This window comes from Pongo pygmaeus, chromosome 6, assembly GCF_028885625.2.
Source record: "Pongo pygmaeus isolate AG05252 chromosome 6, NHGRI_mPonPyg2-v2.0_pri, whole genome shotgun sequence".
Lineage (NCBI taxonomy): Eukaryota > Metazoa > Chordata > Mammalia > Primates > Hominidae > Pongo > Pongo pygmaeus.
The window spans coordinates 38,328,895-38,348,427 of NC_072379.2; the positions used below are offsets into that span (position 1 = coordinate 38,328,895).

At 40.4% G+C, this 19,533-nt stretch overlaps 1 protein-coding gene across 1 annotated transcript in view; it reads right to left on the bottom strand.

The window, feature by feature from the left end:
• The window catches only part of ABCA13 (ATP binding cassette subfamily A member 13), a 492,269-nt gene that overhangs the window by 345,630 nt on the left and 127,106 nt on the right, over window positions 1-19,533 (bottom strand). Inside the window, exons 24-27 of the mRNA XM_054496702.2 lie at window positions 9,702-9,896; window positions 6,560-6,724; window positions 5,394-5,571; window positions 2,855-2,994 (exon numbers count right to left, since the gene is read on the bottom strand). Of these exons, the coding sequence (XP_054352677.1) occupies window positions 2,855-2,994; window positions 5,394-5,571; window positions 6,560-6,724; window positions 9,702-9,896 (678 nt within the window). The remainder of the gene's footprint in view (window positions 1-2,854; window positions 2,995-5,393; window positions 5,572-6,559; window positions 6,725-9,701; window positions 9,897-19,533) is intronic.

The window sequence follows — 19,533 nt, forward strand, 5'->3', positions numbered from 1 at the left end:
GCTCAAATAAACTTGTTGAAATTTTAATGTCCCTAAGTTTACCTTTTAACACTCTCTAGAAGTTGTGGCCATCATTTTTTTTTCCAGTTCATGAAAATGCTTGACCTCCACTGTCTTTAAGGCTGATAGATAGAGGTGCACACAGCTCTGTGGAAGAGTATGGATGGGTGTGAGGGGTACAAGTGTTCAGGGACAGGGATATCAGAGCCCAGAGTGGGAAGGCCTTACTAAGGGTCCGTGGGTAATTCTGATGTATCCCGCATGAAGAGCCGTCTCCCAGATGACTGAAAATCATGGATCTACTCAAGTCTTTCATTTCACAGATAGAGGAGAAGAGTCCTTCAAAGAGAATGCAATAAGCCCAAGGTCACAGAGAGTTAGGAAAAGGGGGACCAAAATCCAGCCTTCCAACACACACACACGTTTCTTACCACAGCATCACGCTTCTGGGTGTCACCTGTGCTATTACAAGTTAAACCAAATGAAATTACCAACTTTTATAGATTTCTTTTTTCCTGCAAAAATGGCAACTTCAGATGGTTCCACCTAACAAGAAGTAATGGAGAGAAAAAGACCATGTCTTAAATAATTTATAGCATGGGCCACTCCAACACTGTAGATAATATTGCTTCACATAGCCCAAGTGGCAAAGCTACAAGCGTCTCCCAGCTCTATGGGACTTTAGACCATGAGTCTAATGACTAGAAACAATTTTCATAAAACCAAATAGCCGTGGCTGACTGCTAGGATAATTCATCTCAGGTACAATGCCATAAAATCAGCTTTACAAGTGCAAAACCAGGACACCTGCATGCAAAGTTGTTAGCCATTTTAAATAAGTAAAAAAGACATCAGCTCTCAACACTGCCTGCAATATCTAAAAAGGGGCTAAGCAAGAACCAGTGAAGTCTTTGGTGATTTTTCAAAAATTCTCATCATTCTCAGAACACACATGTGGGGCTTGGCACCTCCCCACACCTCTGTCCAGGCCCACAATCCTCCCGTCTCCACCTCACAGGGGCTTAGACAACCCATGTTTCCAAGTGCTTTGCCCAATCTTTCTTTCCAGGGAGACCAGCTGCCCCCCACAGCCTGTGCCTCTGCTGCACTGAATGGTCCTTACAGCATAGTATATCTAACTTATTTCTTCAGCTATTTGCCTTCTCTTCCCCACAACAGGATGAGCTCTTTAAAAGCAGAGATCATCACACTAATTGTTATACTGCAGAATACATCATAATATGCAATGCTGTAGTCATATATTAATAATATTAACATAATAATATATCATATCATCTGTTTTTAAAGTCATGGCCTACTTTTAAATTTTGAATTTAAAATAGAGCTGTGATATGGAGCCATGTTCTGTGAAATTCCTTAAATATCCAAAACCCTTAAAAACTTACTACACTAAGGAAATTTGAGTAATGGTGCAGAGGCTCCAGTCCTTCCAGTCCTGGGATGGCAGCTATGAGGCCAGAGTTCCTCCCCAACAGAACAGCTCACACTGAGGATATATGGAGATCAATGTCGTTCCATGTGAGAGTGCAGACTTTTGGCAAATACCCCTCCGAAAGGACACTTTCAAGATTTTTTTTTAGAAAGTAGACAAGACTATGCCTCTACAAAAGAAAAAAAAAAAAAACTAAAAAGTTAGCAGGGCGTGGGGGCACACACCTGTAATCTCAGCACTTCGGGAGACTGAGGCAGGAGAACTGCTTCAGCCAAGCAGTGAGCTATGATTGCACCACTGCACTCCAGCCTGGGTGACAGAGCCAGACTCCATCTCTCCAAAAAACAAAACAAAACAAAAATTAAATAAATTATATAAATGTTTTAAAGTTTAAATACCATTCAAGTAGGCAGAGGTAAATGCAGCCCCTGAGGTAGGTGGCAAAGTGGGAAAGGGAACTTACAGGAAATAGTGCTGCGGCCTCACACAGCAACCATGGGTCAGGAGCATGAAACTCGTGAAGGCAAGTTTGATCAAAAACGACTTAACTGCTCATATGATTCCATGCCATATGATCACAGTTTCCAAATTATTAATACTATTTGAGGCTTGGAAGTTTATCATGAATAGTGCAGGTATCTTCTCTTCTGTGTTTGACAATAAGACCAAATTATTCCTGTGTCCTTGGTAAAATGTCCCCTTTCCAGGTGCCTGTAGGCTTACAGGCCCCCTAGCAGGCAAGAAAAGACTCCAGGAAAATACAACACAATTATTTGAAAAGAAAGTGCAAATATTAATAATAACAAATCCTGCAGTAAATAGATTAGAGAGGTTAAACAATGTAAGAAAAGGAAAATAAGCAGAGCCACATAGTGTCTCAATGCCTCCTGGGTACACCCTGCTTTGGTGTCTTCATCTCACCTTATTCTCCACAGGGTAAAGCAAAGCCTTACTGTGAATTCAGAAACATCACTAACCAAAATACTAACTGCTAATACATCAGTTTGTATGTATCATGTCTGATTCTTTCTTAATTGTTGGATGCACCAAGCAAAACAGATTAGAATTTGTTCTCGAAGTTTTCCTGGAATTACTCCAAACAGTCCTCCTCTCTGTCTCATTGTCCTTGACTTTTCGTATTAGAGTTCTGTAAGTTCACTGCATTAATTATTCTAAATAACAACCCCAACCCCCAAAGTGTCCTCTAAGGGAAGGAGTCAGCAAATCCAGATTTAACAACAACAATGACAGGAAAAACACTCAGGCTAAAATGAAGTAGATTCAAAACAAGAGCCTTTTACATAATCCAAGATGCATAATAATTATGTCAGACATTTTTAAAGATTCCTTCCTGATTTAGTATATGTATGGTCTATATGATTCTCATTTATTTTAACTTACCTTTTGAATGACCTTGTTAATTTCTGGAGTGTTTGGTGTGTATAGTATTTTTCCATGCAATATGGGTTTTAGGAAGGTCCACACCAAAGCACCATTTGGCAATTGTAGAATTTCCTGATAAAGCTTCAAGCAAAACGGTGCTGTTGCAATTAGAAAGAAAAAAAAAGTTCCTAATGATACATGATGCCTAGGTTAATAGGGAAATTCATTCACATATCCAGGATGCCTCATTTTCAATGATAACCATATTTTTTTCTGACACCACTCTGAACTTTGGGAGTGCCATAGTTTGAATACCTGTCCTCCCAAACCTCAAGTTGAAATTTGATCCCCAATGTTGGAGGTGGAGCCTAACAAGAAGTCTTTAGATCTTGGGGGCAGATCCCTCATAAATGTTTTGGTGCCATTGTCAGAGTAATGAGTGTAGTTCTCACTCCATTAGTTCCCAAGAGAGCTGCTTGTTTAAGAAAAAAAAAAAAAAAAGCCTGGCATCTCCCTCCTCCCCGTCTCTTGCTTCCTCTCTTGTCCTGTGATCTCTGCACATGGCATCTCCCCTTCAATTTCTGCCATGAGTAGAAACAGCCTGAGGCCTCACCAAAGCAGATGCTGGTGCCATGCTTCTTGTATAGTCTGCAGAACTGTGAGCCAAAGAAACCTCTTTTCTTTACAAATTACCCAGTGTCTGGTATTCCTTTATAGCAACACCAAATAAACTAAGACAGGAAGTAAACAAGATTTTTTTCCCCTGTTATAGTTTTCAGCAGCTCTCATCTCATAAGAAACTTCATGATACTGTGTTCACTTAAGTGACTTCAAAGGCAGGAAAGAATGACTTACATTTTCAAAGTAAGTAATCAAAAAGAGTATTAAATAATGACATGGACAATTGAAAATGAAAATGACAATACGAAAAATAAATCTGGTTTTTCATCAAGAAAATTCTCATTTCAACAGTCACAATATGGAGACCAGAACTGAGCTTTTCTTATGAAGTCAGCTTTACAAGTTACTACTGAATTGTCTTTAATGAACCCATACAGAACTATCAAACTTACTAATTTTGACATATTAAATTGCCTTATTTTCACCCAAGTACTTAATCCTTCTTGGTGGCTCTCATGAGTCTTGTGATGCTAGTTGATTTCAATTAAAGATTTACTTAACTAAATTGTCTAAATCAATGGTTACCTGATGAGGGTAGAAATTTCATCACCATAATGAGTAGGAACTAAATCTTATAAGGTTTTAAGCTAGCACGGAATACTTCAGTATAACTATTTCTTTACCCATCAAGAGAACATTTAAAATGAAAATATTATTTTAGCTTTATAAGAATAAAATGAAAATATTATCTTAGATTTGATACTATGATTTATAAATACTCAAGGTATGATTGTTGTGGTTGTTTTAAATGTTACTTTCATCTTCCCAAACTCCCCATTTGAAGGGAAAAAAAATTATTTGACAAGTACAATAAAATTGATAGAAATACTTTCCTCTAATGTATAAATTAAGAATATGACTATATAATACATTTTTAAACCATCAATTATAGAGGTTATTCTTACTGAAATTTAATGACTTAGTCTTTACATTGCAAGCTTAATATGAACAGGAGTAATTTTATTGCAGAAAAAAGTATAGTTGCGATATGTACAAAACTAAAAATGTTAACTCAGAAATCCCGGCATGTGACCCACAGAAATTATGAGATGACAAATGTGTGTTTTCTTATGCCATTAAGTGTGCAATGATTGTCATGCAGCATAGAAAACGAATACACTAGGATACATTTATACCCTTATGCTAAGGCACCAACACTCCTCATTTCCATTGCATCTCACAATGAGCTTATGAGCCAGGTGCTACTGTTTCCACATTATAAATGAAACCAACATGATGCAGACACATAAAACAACGTGACCAAAAATGCACAACTGATGGAGCTGAACTGTCTAAACTCCAAAACCTCACCAGCATGTTTATTCTGCCTTTCTAATAAAAACTTTTTCACTTAAATTGGGGCCAAAAAAATTATGTATTAATTTGCATTCATTTGTACCTATCATGACATATTCATTTGTACCTATCGTGATATATTCATTTGTACCTATCATGCATATTCACTTGTACCTGAGCTTCATAGAGAGCAAATTTGGAGGTGGCCACAGACAAGTTCTCTTCGTTATTATAATATAGCCATTTGCATGGACCAAAGCAGTGCTCATGGTCTTTATGCCTGGACCCTCACCAATACTGGTTAGCCTGGGAAACCAATGGGGCTGGGGTTTCAGGTGTTTTAGACGTTTCCTTGGTGACACGGTTCCTTAGTGACCCAGGTGAGAGGATTTGTCTGTTCTCAAAGGCACTAGGACCGTTCAAAGTCAGCTGCCATGCCAGCATTTGGGGAGGTGGAAGCAGAAGACTCTATGCCAGCATATAGCAACCTTATACACAGACAGAATACTTACTATAACTTAGGGCCAATTATCAAGATACAAACGAATCTAAACACATATATATATTACTACTGTCTTACTTGAATCTTCAGGAATGTTGAATTTTTCTTTGTCATCTTCCAAGAGTTCGTTAACTCTGGGCAAATTAATGAATGTATTAGAATCGCTAAGGAATGATGCTTGGTCCTTGCAAACCATCTTCATCATAAACTGGAAAGAACCAAAAGCTGAACTTCTAGCCTGGACATTTTGTGAAACCTGAGAAAATAAGAAAACTAAATTGCAATTACATAGTGACTTAAAACAATTCCTTCACACACTTCTGGAAGTCTAGTTCCTTCCTCCACTGAATGTACAAGATATTCAACAAGTCAAAAGAATGGAATGTCTGCTTTAGAGTTTTCTGTCCTTGGGATACCATTTGAAACACTACGGTAATTTTCCTGGCCAACATACCTGGTAGAAGAGGGAAATGTCATACCTACACACACACACACATACACACACACATAAGTCCTTACTATTTGTCCAGTAATAAATTATTAATCCATAAAATATCACTAATTCAGACTAATTACTAGTCTTAATGCCTGCCTATGCTACCAAGATATCCAGATATTTTATAGCTATACAAATTACCTATCACATGAAGGACTTACATTCTGTCTCCAAGGCAGTTCTGAGAACATTGTTATCTTGCTCCTCATCCTGCACGTCCAACCCTAAAAATTCCACACTCCTCCTCATTCGTGCCCAGTCAGTTCAATCCCAGGCAAAAAGAGTTCAAGGAAAACCTAATATCAAGCCACTAAACTAAATCAAGTTTGCGTTTGCATTTGCAGTAAATGATCTGTAACTTGTAAGCCAATTATTTATAAGTAAATAAATGTTTTAAGGTTTTTGAAAGCAATTTGCTCTCTGAATTAAGTTAAACAGGCCCTTGAAATCTCATGTGTGCAATAATTGAGTTAGTAATTTCTTACTTTATAGATAATGCATGTACTATCCCAATCTCCACACTGGTGGAATGTGGATCAACAATGTCAGTTTCATGCAGTTTTTAAAGAGATGCCAGACCTTATTCTATGTTATGCTGTTGCTTTCAGAGATATGAAAGGGTACTTCCATTCCTGTATTTTGCTGTCTAATGCAAATTTTAGATGTGGGAAGATAAAGGCAAAAAGAGGCAAATACAAAGAAGGGGCAAATTTGAATATTTCCCTAGGGACAAAGATGAAGCACACACCTGTTGAAAGTCCAGCGTTTCTAGCAAGGCAGTGATTTTAAATGTGTGAAGAAACTCAGGAAGATACTCAAAGATGTGCTGGGCTTTGGCAAGCAAGGAGCTGAGGCTGGAAACTACATCCAGCAAGGAGTTGAGCAAGCCATTTGCTTCAGAAGGCATCAGAGTCTAAAGGACAAAACAAAAACAAAACAAAACAACATGAAATAACCAACGCTGTATTTTTACACTCACAAGCATCTTTTGAGCTGTGAAAACTTGTTTATTTGATTTTATTCTCTCTTGAACTTCAGAGACGCCTTTGCGGTACTATATGAAAGTTCTCTTCATTAGAGTATATAGAGCTCAGGTGTTTTGGAGCACACTGAATTGCATTAGCATTGTTAAAATGTAAACTAAAAACAAATGTGATCTATCATTAAAATTCAAATCATTTGCCAAATATTTCTCTGTATCTTTGAGGTGACCAAGGTGGAAATTTGAGAAGAGGCTCAAAATATGAGCAGTCCTTATATGTGAAGCAATTTACATTTATCTACTGCTTTACAGTATTCATAGCATTCACACATCATCTCAGTCCTCCTAATACCTCGGGGATGTGCATTATACTGTTCGTTTTCTGGATAAGAAAACTGGGGCTTGAGGAGATTAAAAGTCTTTCTGAAGACTAACAGTTAGAAAGGTTCAGGGATGTGAATTTAACCCGGATTCTTTAAAAATGTCAGTGCCCTTTGAAGCTTACTTATGCTATCACCAACTGAAATGCTCTGTATTTTACAGGTTTTTTTTTTTTTTTTTTTTTTTTTTGCATATTTTCAGTTCTACACTGGAGGCAAGGCTCTTCTTCTGTCTTGATCATTTATGTAGCTACTGGGAATAAAATAGCAACAGGAAATATTAGTTGCTCAATAAATATTTGTTGGATGAATGGATAAATGAGGAAATGCCAGCTCTTCGCACAGAGCAGGGAAAATCATAGCTAATTTCCACTGTCTGTCATTTGCATATTGAATTTTCTGTTTTCCAGGCTGGGGCAAAGGAACCCAGTTGTCACTGCTTCTTATTTTTGCTCATTAGTGTTTTAGCTGTTAGCTCTGCAGATGACCTTCAGGGCTCCAGGATCACAGCTCCATCCTTCACAGAGGCACTCTGCTTATAATGACAGAGTTCTGTCCATTCATATTATAGAGACAACTCTAGCAGGAGAAACGGTGTGTAGCTTTTGTCACTTTTTCTACTCATCTTTCTAATTACAGCTGCCCTTTAAAAAAAGTGGCACACAATGACCGGCCCCTGACTTATGGTGGGGAATGACAGGGATCCAGCGCAGCTCCAACAGACCAGATTGATGTGCCGAATTAATATAGCAAATTGTGCTTTGCTGAAGGCTTCAGAAATTCATTGTCAGCTGAGTGAATCAGAAAGTACATGGACTTGGGAATGTGCTGCACCTGCACGTGGCCCTCACATGGAGGTCGGGCTGCCCTAACATCCTGAGCAATATCTTGTATTTAATCAACTTTCATAGAGCCCTTCATATAGAAGGTACCTGATAAATAAGAGCTGTTGTTATTAATGACGATGTCATTTTCATTGTGTCTGGGAGACTGAATCCAACCCACTATCTTATCCTTCAAAGGAATCTTGGTACAGATGATGGCCCTTATCGCAGTAATTATGTGGGCCTCTACAAGCACTTATTTCAAATCGGGGACCTTTGTGCACATAACAAAGTGGCCACTAAAGTATCATCATGCCAATGGGAGCTCTGTTTCACAAAAGGCAAACTGTAAAGTTGGAAGAGAGGCTGTGGTGAGCAAATGCAGAGCTAAACCATAAGCATGTTAGCGAGAAATATAAATTCCACCAAGATAGAGGTGGATTTGCAAATTATGGGGATGCAAGAAATGTTTATTCTCCTCCTTATGGGTTTAAAATGTAATCATTCTGAAAACAAATATTTGTTCTTAGAGTGTGTGTGTGTGTCTGTGTGTCTGTGTGTGTATGTGTGTTCATTCCAACATTTACCCCCTGGACTCTTGAAGTAATAGAAACTAAGGAAATCACGCGTGGCTGAAATGGCAAATCTACCCTTTGCTGACTATAAAACTGTTCACCCAGACTCAGGGTGCCTACAGCCACCTTACCATAGTACAAACCCTGCAGCCTCTCCAATGAACACAGAGGTTGTGAAATACTTCCCTAAAGGGAAAACAATGGTACTTGGAGCAAGATCAGTGCCTAAGGGTAGGAGGGGAAGCTTCTGGAAACTTAAGTAAAGATTCAAACAGTAGAGGCCAGAAGAAGGGGAAGCTTCTGGAAACCCAAGTAAAGCTTCAAACAGTAGAGGCCAGAAGGAGGAGAAGCTTCTGGAAGGGGCAGCTTGAGAGCAGGGAGCTGTGGTTGGGAGCTGGGTTGCCCCTACATGGGTTCTGGGCCCGTCCAGAAAGTTCTGGGCCTGGGCTTGCCCCAGCTCCTCCTCACTTCCCGCTCTCCACTCTCTCCTGCAGACTTCATCATCTTTAGCTTCCTCCAGTCCCTCCCTGCCCTCACACTGCTGCTCGTCAGAGGATCATGCTTGTCAGAGCCGGCACACACAGGGGATTGGGCTTCCTGTGCTGCCCACCCCTCCATATTCTCTCCAGGGCACTCTCCACCTCTCCACATTCATCCAGCACCCTGGCAGAGCTGGATGCTTCCCGCTGACTGATAGGGCCACCGTGTGGGGAGCAGCACCTAACTTGGGCGGCTCAGGAGTGGACCATGCACAATCCCAGCCTCCTCAAACATGCTCCAGGGAGGTGGCCCTTACAGAGCAGAGAACACCTGGCATTAGGAAGCGGTGGTGTGTTTTTGCAGTGGGTCCTTCCACAATGAGCATGGAGATCACCACCAACTCTGTCCCAATGCCCTGACACTTGTTTCCAAGGGCCCCCTGAAGGGTCTCCTGAACATCCCTTTATTACAACAAAGTCTTCTTGAGCCCCACCCTGGATTCAGCAAACACCAGAGGCTGGTGGAGACCACTGCAGAGTGGCTGGGTGCTGGTCTCCCACTGCCGCACCCCTAGGACTACTGTACTTATCTGCAGCCACCACAGCAGAGTCCTGCAGAGGACTGCCCCCAGCCAGCATGCTCTCCATACCTTGTAAATGAAAGCTCGCACATCCAGGTTTCGACTCAGCAACACAATCAGAGGATACACTTTTGACCCCGGCAGGCTACAGAGTTCCTTCGTCGCGATCCAAGATTTTTCCCCTTCGGGAAATGTCAGCAGGAGATGAAGGATTTTCTGATCACACTTTCCAGACAGAGCTACGGTGAGGGCACTGAAGAGAACCTGTTTCAAAGCACAGAGATTAGAGGTGAATATACCTGTGACGTCATGTGCTTCACCACCTCAGACCGGAGCTTCATCGGCAGGGAGTCGCCCAAGACTGGATTTCCCAACTCCCGGGACTGACCTGCAGATGCAGGGAGCCCAAACTCTGGTTCGATTCTCAACATTTTGATGGAAATATTTCTGAAGTGTGCACATCATTCTCTGACTTCTTATAAAATTTGCCCTCGCTTGAGGTCTTTGGATCACCCTTCTGAAACTCTATCCCTCTGCTCTCCACGAGGCTCACTCCGAATGCCCACCAAGCCCCCCACCCTCCGACGCCACCCCCGTAGTTAGCATCTGTGTCTCGTTTGTCTGATATTAAGTCTTACCCTTGGCTTTCAATTTAACAGCTTCCACTTTTCACTGTCACCAGTGTGAAGCTGATATTTTTTGCTCCTTCATTTTTAGATTGAAAACAGGATTACCAAGCTTGTTATATATTTTTTTAAAGCAAGTAAACTCAGAAGGAGACACTGAGGACAACTTGTATTAGTCTCTAGTTTATTACTATCATGTATCGCAATTAAAGGCTTTGACACACCTCTTCATTTGGGTATGCTTTTCAGTTAAGGACATTTGTGATATGCCAAATTACAAAGCAAAATAAAACAAAAACCATACTTCCTGCTCCACGTTTTTGCTCCTGATGGGTATGATTGCTGTGAAACATTCAGGCCAACTGAGGCTGAAGTGCATGAATCCATGTGAATAGGAACCATGCACACTGAATAAGAGCACAGAGAACTCAACAGATGCCATAAAATGTCCCCAAAATACAGTAAGATATAGATAATGGTGTAGTAGTCAGGGTCCTTCAGAGAAACAGAACCAATAGAATGTGTGTGTCTGTGTGTGTGTGTGTGTGTGTGTGTGTGTGTGTGCAGTCATGTGTCTCATAATGACAAGGATACATTTGGGAAATGCACCATTGGGTAATTGTTTAATTGTGTGAACATCATAGCGTGCACTTACAGCATCCTAGATGATACAGCCTACTACATACCTAGGCTATAGGGTATGGTCTATTGCTCCTAGACTACAAACCTGTACAGCATGTCACTGTACTGAATCCTGTAGGCAGTTGTCACACAGTGATAAGTATTTGTGTGGCTGAACATATCTAAACATAGAAAAGGTACAGTAAAAATACAGTAGTATAATCTCATGGGACCACCATCCTATACGGGGTCCATTGTTGACCAAAATATCGCTATCTGGTACATGATGACAAACCGCATATATGGTGGTAGTCCCATAAGATTATAATGGAGATGAAAAGTAAGATTATAATGGAGATGAAAAAATTCCTATCTTCTAGTGACATCAGCCATTGTAGTGTTGTAGCCTGGTGTATTATTCAAGTGTTTGCGGCAGTGCCGGCGTAAACAAACCTGCTGCACTCCCATTCATAGCAAAAGTATCACACATACAATTATGTACAGTACATAATAGTGACAAGGATAATAAATGACTATATTACTGGTTTATGTACTAACTATACTATATTATCATTATTTTAGAGTATACTCTTTCTAGTTATTAAAAGAAAATATAACTGTAAAACAGCCACAGGCAAGTCCCTCAGGAGGTATCCAGAAGAAGGCATTGTTATCACAGGAGATGACAGCTCTATGCATGTTATTGCCCCTGAAGACCTCCCAGTGAGACAAGCTGTGGAGGTGGAAGACAGTGGTATTCATGATCCTGACCTCATGTAGGCCTAGGCTAGACTGTGTGTTTGTGTCTTAATTTTTAACAATATGATTTTAAAAGTTAAAAGTAAAAAAACTTAAAATAGAAAAAAGCTTATAGAATAAGGACACAAAGGAAAACAACTGTACAGCTGTGCAATGTATTTGTGTTTTAATATAAGTGTTATCACTGAAGAGTCCAAAAGTTTTTTAAAATTTTAAAGTTTCGGCAGGGTGCAGTAGCTTACATCTATAATCCCAGTACTTTGGGAGGCCAAGGCAGGCGGATTGCCTGAGGTCAGGAGTTTGAGACCAGTCTGGTCAACGTGGTGAAACCCTGTCTCTATTTAAAATACAAAAAAAAATTAGTCGGGTGTGGTGGCGTGCACCTGTAATCCCAGCTGCTTGGGAGGCTGAGGCAGGGGAATTGCTTGAACCAAGGAGGTGGAGCTCGCAGTGAGCTGAGATCATGCCACTGCACTCCAGCCTGGGCAACAGAGCAAGACTCTGTCTTTAAAAAAAATAATAATTAAAATTTATAAAGTAAAAAAAGTTACCATAAGCTAAGGTTAATCTATGATTGAAGAAAGAAATCTTTTTTTATAAATGTAGAAACACACAATGTTTATTGAGTCTACAGTGGTATACAGGCATGTTCTAGGCCTTCACATTTGCCTGCCACTCACTTACTGACTCACCCAGAGCAACTTCAGTCCTGTAGCTTTATTCCTGCCAAGTACCCCATACAGGCATACCATTTTATTTATCTTTTGTACCATATTTTTCAGTACCTTTTCTATGTTTAGAACAGGTATGGTAAAATATGTCTTGTGTTTTCTATGTTTTGATATAGAAAGACTTACCACGATGTTACAATTGCCTACAGTATTCAGTAGAGTAACCTGCTGTACAGGTTTGTAGCCTAGGAGCAACAGGCCATACCATATAGCCTAGGTGTGTAATAGGCTGTACCAGCTAGGTTTGTGTAAGTGCACGCTATAATGTTCACATAATGATGATATCACCTAATGATGCATTTCTCAGAATGAATCCTAGTCATTAAGTGACACATAGCATCCATACATGGAGAGAGATTTATTTTAAGAAATTGGCTCATGCAAATGTGGGGGCTGGCAAGCCCAAAATCTGCAGGGTGGGCCAGCGGATTCGGGACCCAGGAAGGAGCTGACATTGCAGCTCACATCTGCAGGCTACCTGGAGACGGAACTTACTCTTCCTTGGGGGACCTTCTTACTTTTTTTGCCTTCAACTGATTGGATAAGGCTGACTCACATTATGGCGAGTAATCTTCCTTACTCAAGGTCTACTGATTTAACTGTTAATGTCATCTAAAAAATGCCTGCACAGGGACATTTAGAATAATGTTTGAGCAAATATCTGAGTACTGCAGCCTAACCAAGTTGACACACAAAATTAATCATCACCAATGGCTATGATACTCTAGTATGCTAGTGTGCATTTTGAGTCTTTAAGAAAGAATATTAAGTATTTTCATCACTAATTTACCAAGAAGACCTTTTTTCACATAGGACTGGCATTGTGCAGACACACATTGGTGAAATTTTCCTTAATGCCACTGTTTTCAATCATGCTGTCTCTGGACAGAGGGGAAGCTCTCAGGAGGAGGTTGGGAGCAGCGTATAGGCATCTACCCTTTACTTTCACAAGAGGAGCCTCTCTTTGATCAGTCCCACAAAATAGACTTTTGTATGAAACTATCCCTGAAAATGGGCCTCATCCAAACCCCCAATTCAGGGGAATTGCCCTGGCTTTTCATGAGCATCAACCCAAGCTGGCCCAATGAGAGTCCTTTCTGCATTTGCCATAGAACATTTGTCTTAATTACTTTCTAGCATGTCACACAGTGGTCCCCATGCAAGATCATATTTAATACGTTTTTTAGGGTGTAGTCCCAGGACAAAAAAAATTTGTCCTGAAATTTTTTACATCTCTTTTTACCAAATAGAGAGGATCCCACACCCTGTCGTATGGAAGCTCCGCAGTCACAACGCACAGAAGCCACAGCCCCAGCAGCACATTTGCTCCCTCTCCTTTCCTATGGTTTTCCAAATATTACTATTTATCTTTTAAAGATTGTGTTTCGTTCGTTGTTCCTGTTTGAGAGTAGGTAGGAGGGGAGGAAGATTAGAAAAACAAAGACTACACTGAGTTGTGCTTGATTGGAAACATCTTGTGTGATTTCTATTCAAAGTAAAACAGACACCTTTTATCTCAGGCTTTGCATAGGCTAATGCTGCAAATTGTCAGAAACAGAATGCCAAGTTCCTGCTGATTTTCCTGTGTGTCCGTGTTTGGCTTGGAAAGCTGTAAGGGGGCTGAGGATCCAGGGCGATGCCTCTCTGCCCTGCGAGCCTGGCTCATACACACTTGTCCACTTAGATAATTATCTGAGTATTTATGTGGTTTAAAAATGACAATGATCCTTAGGAGAGGCATTTGCATTTTTAGCAAGAGCTTTGTTTATTGGACATCTGCCGAAACCCGAATCGCATTCAGAGGAGAGCACCAGAGATGGCCTCCATGTTGCCCAGCTGCTCATTGTAGACTCAGAGGTTGGGAAAGTATGGGAGGAAAGGCTGCCCTCAGCTCAGTTGTGACCGGAAGGGAAACACGGACAGTGATTCGAGGGAACTGCAGATGATGGGGAGAGAGAGTCTGCCAAGTTAGAATTTGTAAGACAAGACAATGAAAGGAGGGCAGGTATTTTAAAATAGGCCCTACACTCTTCAGAGAGGAGCACTGTGGCTCTCTGCCATTGGGGACCCATTTGAGCTCAGAGCTGCTCACAGGATAAAGAGGCAAGTACAAGAGATGAGCATCGGAGGGCAAGAGAAGGCTGCGAGAACCTGTCCAGAAGGACTGAAGCCACACTGTGGCAAGGTGGTGGATCCTGACTCCAGCTCTTATCGTCTGACTTCCTGAAAGCTGCTTAACATCTACACGCTTCAGTTTCTTTGTCTATACAACCAGGGATGACAATAGAAGACAAAGGACTCCAAAGAGATATTGGGAGAATTAAATAAGATGTAAAGAATTCAGCTCAGGGGTAGTGTATGTAAGTGCTCAAAAATGACATTACTACTAAGAAGCCTATCAGTCACTACCAGCAAAAGCACAGTTTTGACTTACAGGATATTTAAGGGAAAAGATGAATAAGAATTAGGTGGGTTTATTGATTAAGGATGATGATTACACTTAAGAGAACTAATTAATTCCTTCTTGGTTTTCATATTCCTAAAGAGAACCATCTTCACACTGGAAGGGTAAAACAGGATGCCTAAGAGGTCTGTGGATAAGCATCCTGGCAGCTGGCCTCTAGGGCAGTGCTAATGGTGTCCTTGCCCAGTAAGGCAGGCATCATCTGGCTGCAGTTCCTTGTTTTCTCAAATTTTATTTTAGGTTTACGGGGTACATGCAGGTTTGTTGCATGGGTAAATTGTGTGTTGCTGAGGTTTGGTGTATGAACCATCACTTCACCCAGGTAGTGAGCATAGTGCCCAATAGGTGGTTTTTCAACTCTTTTTCCCCCTCCCATCCTCCGCATCTGGTAGTCCCCCTCTAGTAGTCCCCCATGTCTATTGTTCCATCACTGATCATTAGAGAAATGCAAGTCAAAACCACAAGGAGATCCTATCTCACACCGGTCAGAAAGGCTATTATTAAAAAGTCAAAAAATAAAAGATGTTTGTGAGATTGTAGAAAAAGGGAACATTTATACACTGTTGGTGGGAATGTAAATTAGTTCAGCCACTGTGGAAAGCAGTGTGGGGATTTCTCAAAGAACTTAAAGAGAACTACCATTCAGCCTGGCTGTAGTTCTTCAGTGAGGCCATGGCTGCTGTCTGGCCACCCTCTCCACCACCTTCTCTGTCTCCATTTCCAGTTCCCTCTCTCCCTGTTCCTTCTTCATGCCTTCAGAAAGAGTGACAGTTCTACTATCTACAGTTTTTAAGAAGTCGTGATGGAAATAAAAACTATCCAGGTTTTATTTTGTAAAGTAGACTTTAGAAATTACTAATAGATAATAATGTCAATCCTTGAAGAATTCTGATCATGGATTATCCAAAAGATTATGTGTAAGCCCTTGAAGAAAAAGAAAATTGCTGGAAACCATGTTGATACAGTCATGATCAATGAGCCATGTCAATATAAAGTCATTTTCTTTTAACGATGAAATTATTAGGCTAATAAATTACCAAGACACCCCAGACAGACATGTTGCAACTGATTTAAGAACCCAAACAAATAAATAGGTGTTAGATGATACCTTCCTATGCCATGGTAATCTTTCTGCGCTAACGACTTGGATGAAAATATAAAAGATATTCTCATCTTTTGGTGACTGACGAAGTTGAGAGAAAAAAATGATACTTCGCAAATTAAAGTATCAGAAAGTTGATATTAAAAGACATCTTGAAAGAATATCCAATTAACCAAAACAGCATGGTACTGGCACAAAAACAGACACACAGACCTATGGAACTAATAGAAAATAGAGTCCAGAAATAAGGGCGTAAACCTGTAACTATCTGATCTTTGACAAACCTGACAAAAACAAGCAATAGGGAAAGGATTCCATATTCAATAAATGGTGCTAAGTTAACTGGCTAGCCATGTGCAGAAGATTGAAACTGGGCTTCTTCCTTATGCTATACAAAAATCAACTCAAGATGGGTTAAAGATTTAAATGTAAAACCCAAAGCTATAAAAACCCTGGAAGACAACCTAGGTAATACTATTCTGGACATAGGAATGGGCAAAGACTTCATGATGAAGATGCCAGAAGCAATCTCAAGAAAAGCAAAAACTGAAAAATGGGACCTAATTAAACTAAAAAGCTTACGCACAGCAAAAGAAACTATCAATAGTGTAAACAGACAATCTACACAATGGGAGGTTTTGCAAACTATGCATCTGACAAAGGTCTAATATCCAGTATCTATAAACAACTTAAAAAATTTTACAACAAAAAACAAATAACCTCATTAAAAAGTGGGCAAAGGACATGAACAGACACTTTTCAGAAGAAAACATACATGCAGCCAACAAGCATATGAAAATCTCAATATTACTGATCATTAGAGACATGCAAATCAAAACCACAATGAGATACCATCTCACACCAATTAGAATGATTATTACTAAAAAGTCAAAAAAGTAACCGATTCTGATGAGGTTGCAGAGAAAAGGGAACATTTATACAATCCTGGTGAGAATGTAAATTAGTTCAACCATTGTGGAAACCAGTGTGGCGATTCCTCAAAGAACTAAAAAGAGAACTACCATTTGACCCATTACTGGGTGTATACCCAAAGGAATATAAATCATTCTACCATAAAGATACCTACACATGTATGTTCATTGCAGCACTATTCACAACAGCAAAGACATGAAACCAACCTAAATGCCCATCAAGGGCAAACTGGATAAAGAAAATGTGGTACATATACACCATGGAATACTATGCAGCCATAAAAAGAACAAGGTCATGTCCTTTGGAGGGACATGGATGGAGCTGGAGGCCATTATCGTCAGCAAATGAACACAGGAACAGAAAACCAAATACTGCAAATTCTCACATATAAGTTGGAGCTAAATAATGAGAACACATGGATACAAAGAAGGGAACAAAGCACACTGGGGCCTATTTGAGGGTGGAGGTTGGAAGGAGGGAGAGAACCAGAAAAAATAACTATTGGATACTAGGCTTAATACCTGGGTGATGAAATAATCTGTACTACAAACCCCCTGACACGAGTTTACCTATATAACAAACCTGCACATGCATCCCTAAGCCTAAAATAAAAGTTTAATTTTTAAAAATAAAAAGGAAAAAATATTTTGCCAAAACTAGCAAGAAGCATTTTTGCAGAGATCAATGCCAATTGGGGAATTAAGGTTTAAAAATATTTACATAAGTGCAAGTAGGAGAAGAGGAAACCCATCGGCAAGCAGTAATTTTCTTAGAACTATTAATTTATAATAAATTGAAGCAATAACATCATGTGATGGAAGAATAACACAGTTCAAGTTCAAAGACCTGGGTTTGATTTCAGGCCCTCTCCCAGGTGTGACTTCCACAGCATCACATTCATCTGTGAAAGAAAGAGAAATGCCCTGCTCAGAGGGAATTAAATGAGACACAAATGCCCTTAGCACAATATTCATTTCTCAGAATTCCTAATGAGCAAATAAGGTAATGTGGCTTTCATAAACCTAAGAAACGCTAGCTGACTTAATGGAAGGAGAGCAGCTGGAATTTCACTTTATTTCAGTGAATGTTTAATGAGAACCTACCACATTTACTGAGAATACTCTGGTAGGACAACAAATCAAAGAAAGGAAAACCCCTACTCTAAGAGCACCAGAGAATGAGATGGTGGTGTGTGCACTTCATTCTGTGAATCCTGGATTACAAGGACCATAAACCCCAATCTCATGATGTGGTGACAGAGCCAGACAAGCAGTCTAGGGCCTAGGAAGGGCTCTCTCTAGAATGAGACGCTGCACACGACAGATGGTGTCTTCCAGGAAACATCAGGCCAAACTTCTCATGATCCCAGAAACCCATAACTCTAGTCACACTTTAATTACTTTTTGTCTTCAGAGAAAGAAAAAAAAAAAGAATGAGCAGATTTTGACCAGTGTCTGCTCTGAAATGAGTTTCACCAAGAACTATCTGTTGGAGCTTTCCAGGAAACAAACTTCATGTATTTAAACAAATGGAATGTGTAATGTTTCCAAACTCCTAAGAGGAATTTCTCTCTCTCCATAAATTATGCCCAGCAGCTCTATTAATGACGCAACCCGACAGAACCAGCCCCCAGGACCTGCCCCAAGTGAGATAAGGAAATTTGACCAGATTCACCAAACTCAATCATTTCTGCTCAAAAGAAACAGAAAAAAAAAAATCAGAATACCTTTCCATTTGAAGGAGCCTCCCAGAAGAGATTGGAACTTTCAGGGAATGCCCTCTCCCTCCCTCTTTAAGATTTGTGGGGCGGGGAGAACGAATCTACTGAGGATTCTGAAAAAAATATTCATCTTCCAAGCAAAAGTCCTCTGAACTCTGCCCAATTGTTTACCACAGAAAATAAAGGGGCAGAGGGCCGACTTTTGATTGCTCTCTCAATCTATTTGGGTCCTGACACTTTGACCTCATTGCTAATTTTAAAAGAATAAAAATTTGGCCCAACACAAAGAAGGAAGTCATTGTTGATTTGAACATGTGCCTAAAACATAGGAACACAGCATGAAGTGGATGGGTGCTTCACAGGGCAGGTGGACAGGATCCAAGCCCAGGACAGAAGGCTGGGCTAGATGAGCTCCAGTGTCCAGCAAGCCCCTGTGATTTGTGGTTTTAATTGGGTGATGCTGATATTAGAGAATAGAGCTCTGCAAGAAAAAGGAAATTCCCATGGGTGGGTGCCCATGGCAGGTTCTCTGCAGCCAGGGAAGAGGGCAGGAAAGAAAAATGAGCTGGTATCCATGCATCTGCTGCCTTTGCCTCCTTCTGCTCACTCCTGTCTCTGGTCTTTTGACAGGAATGCCCCAGCTCTGTGACTGTCATATAGCTCTTTATATGCACATCATCATTCCAGTCTGACATCCATCTTCACTGATTCAGGGAGGCTTCCAGGGACCACCTGTCCTCATTGTTGTGTTCTATTTGCATCATAGAACTTTCTGGTCTCTTAACACTGACCTTCGTTTGTTTGCATATTTACTGTGTCATCCCCCACAGAACATTGGCTCCCTTGGAGCACGGGCTTTGAGCCCAAGTTTTTGGGACCATGCCTGGCATGCAGAAACATCCTGAGTGAATAAAGGAAGAAATGAATGAATGAAGATTTCTGCAA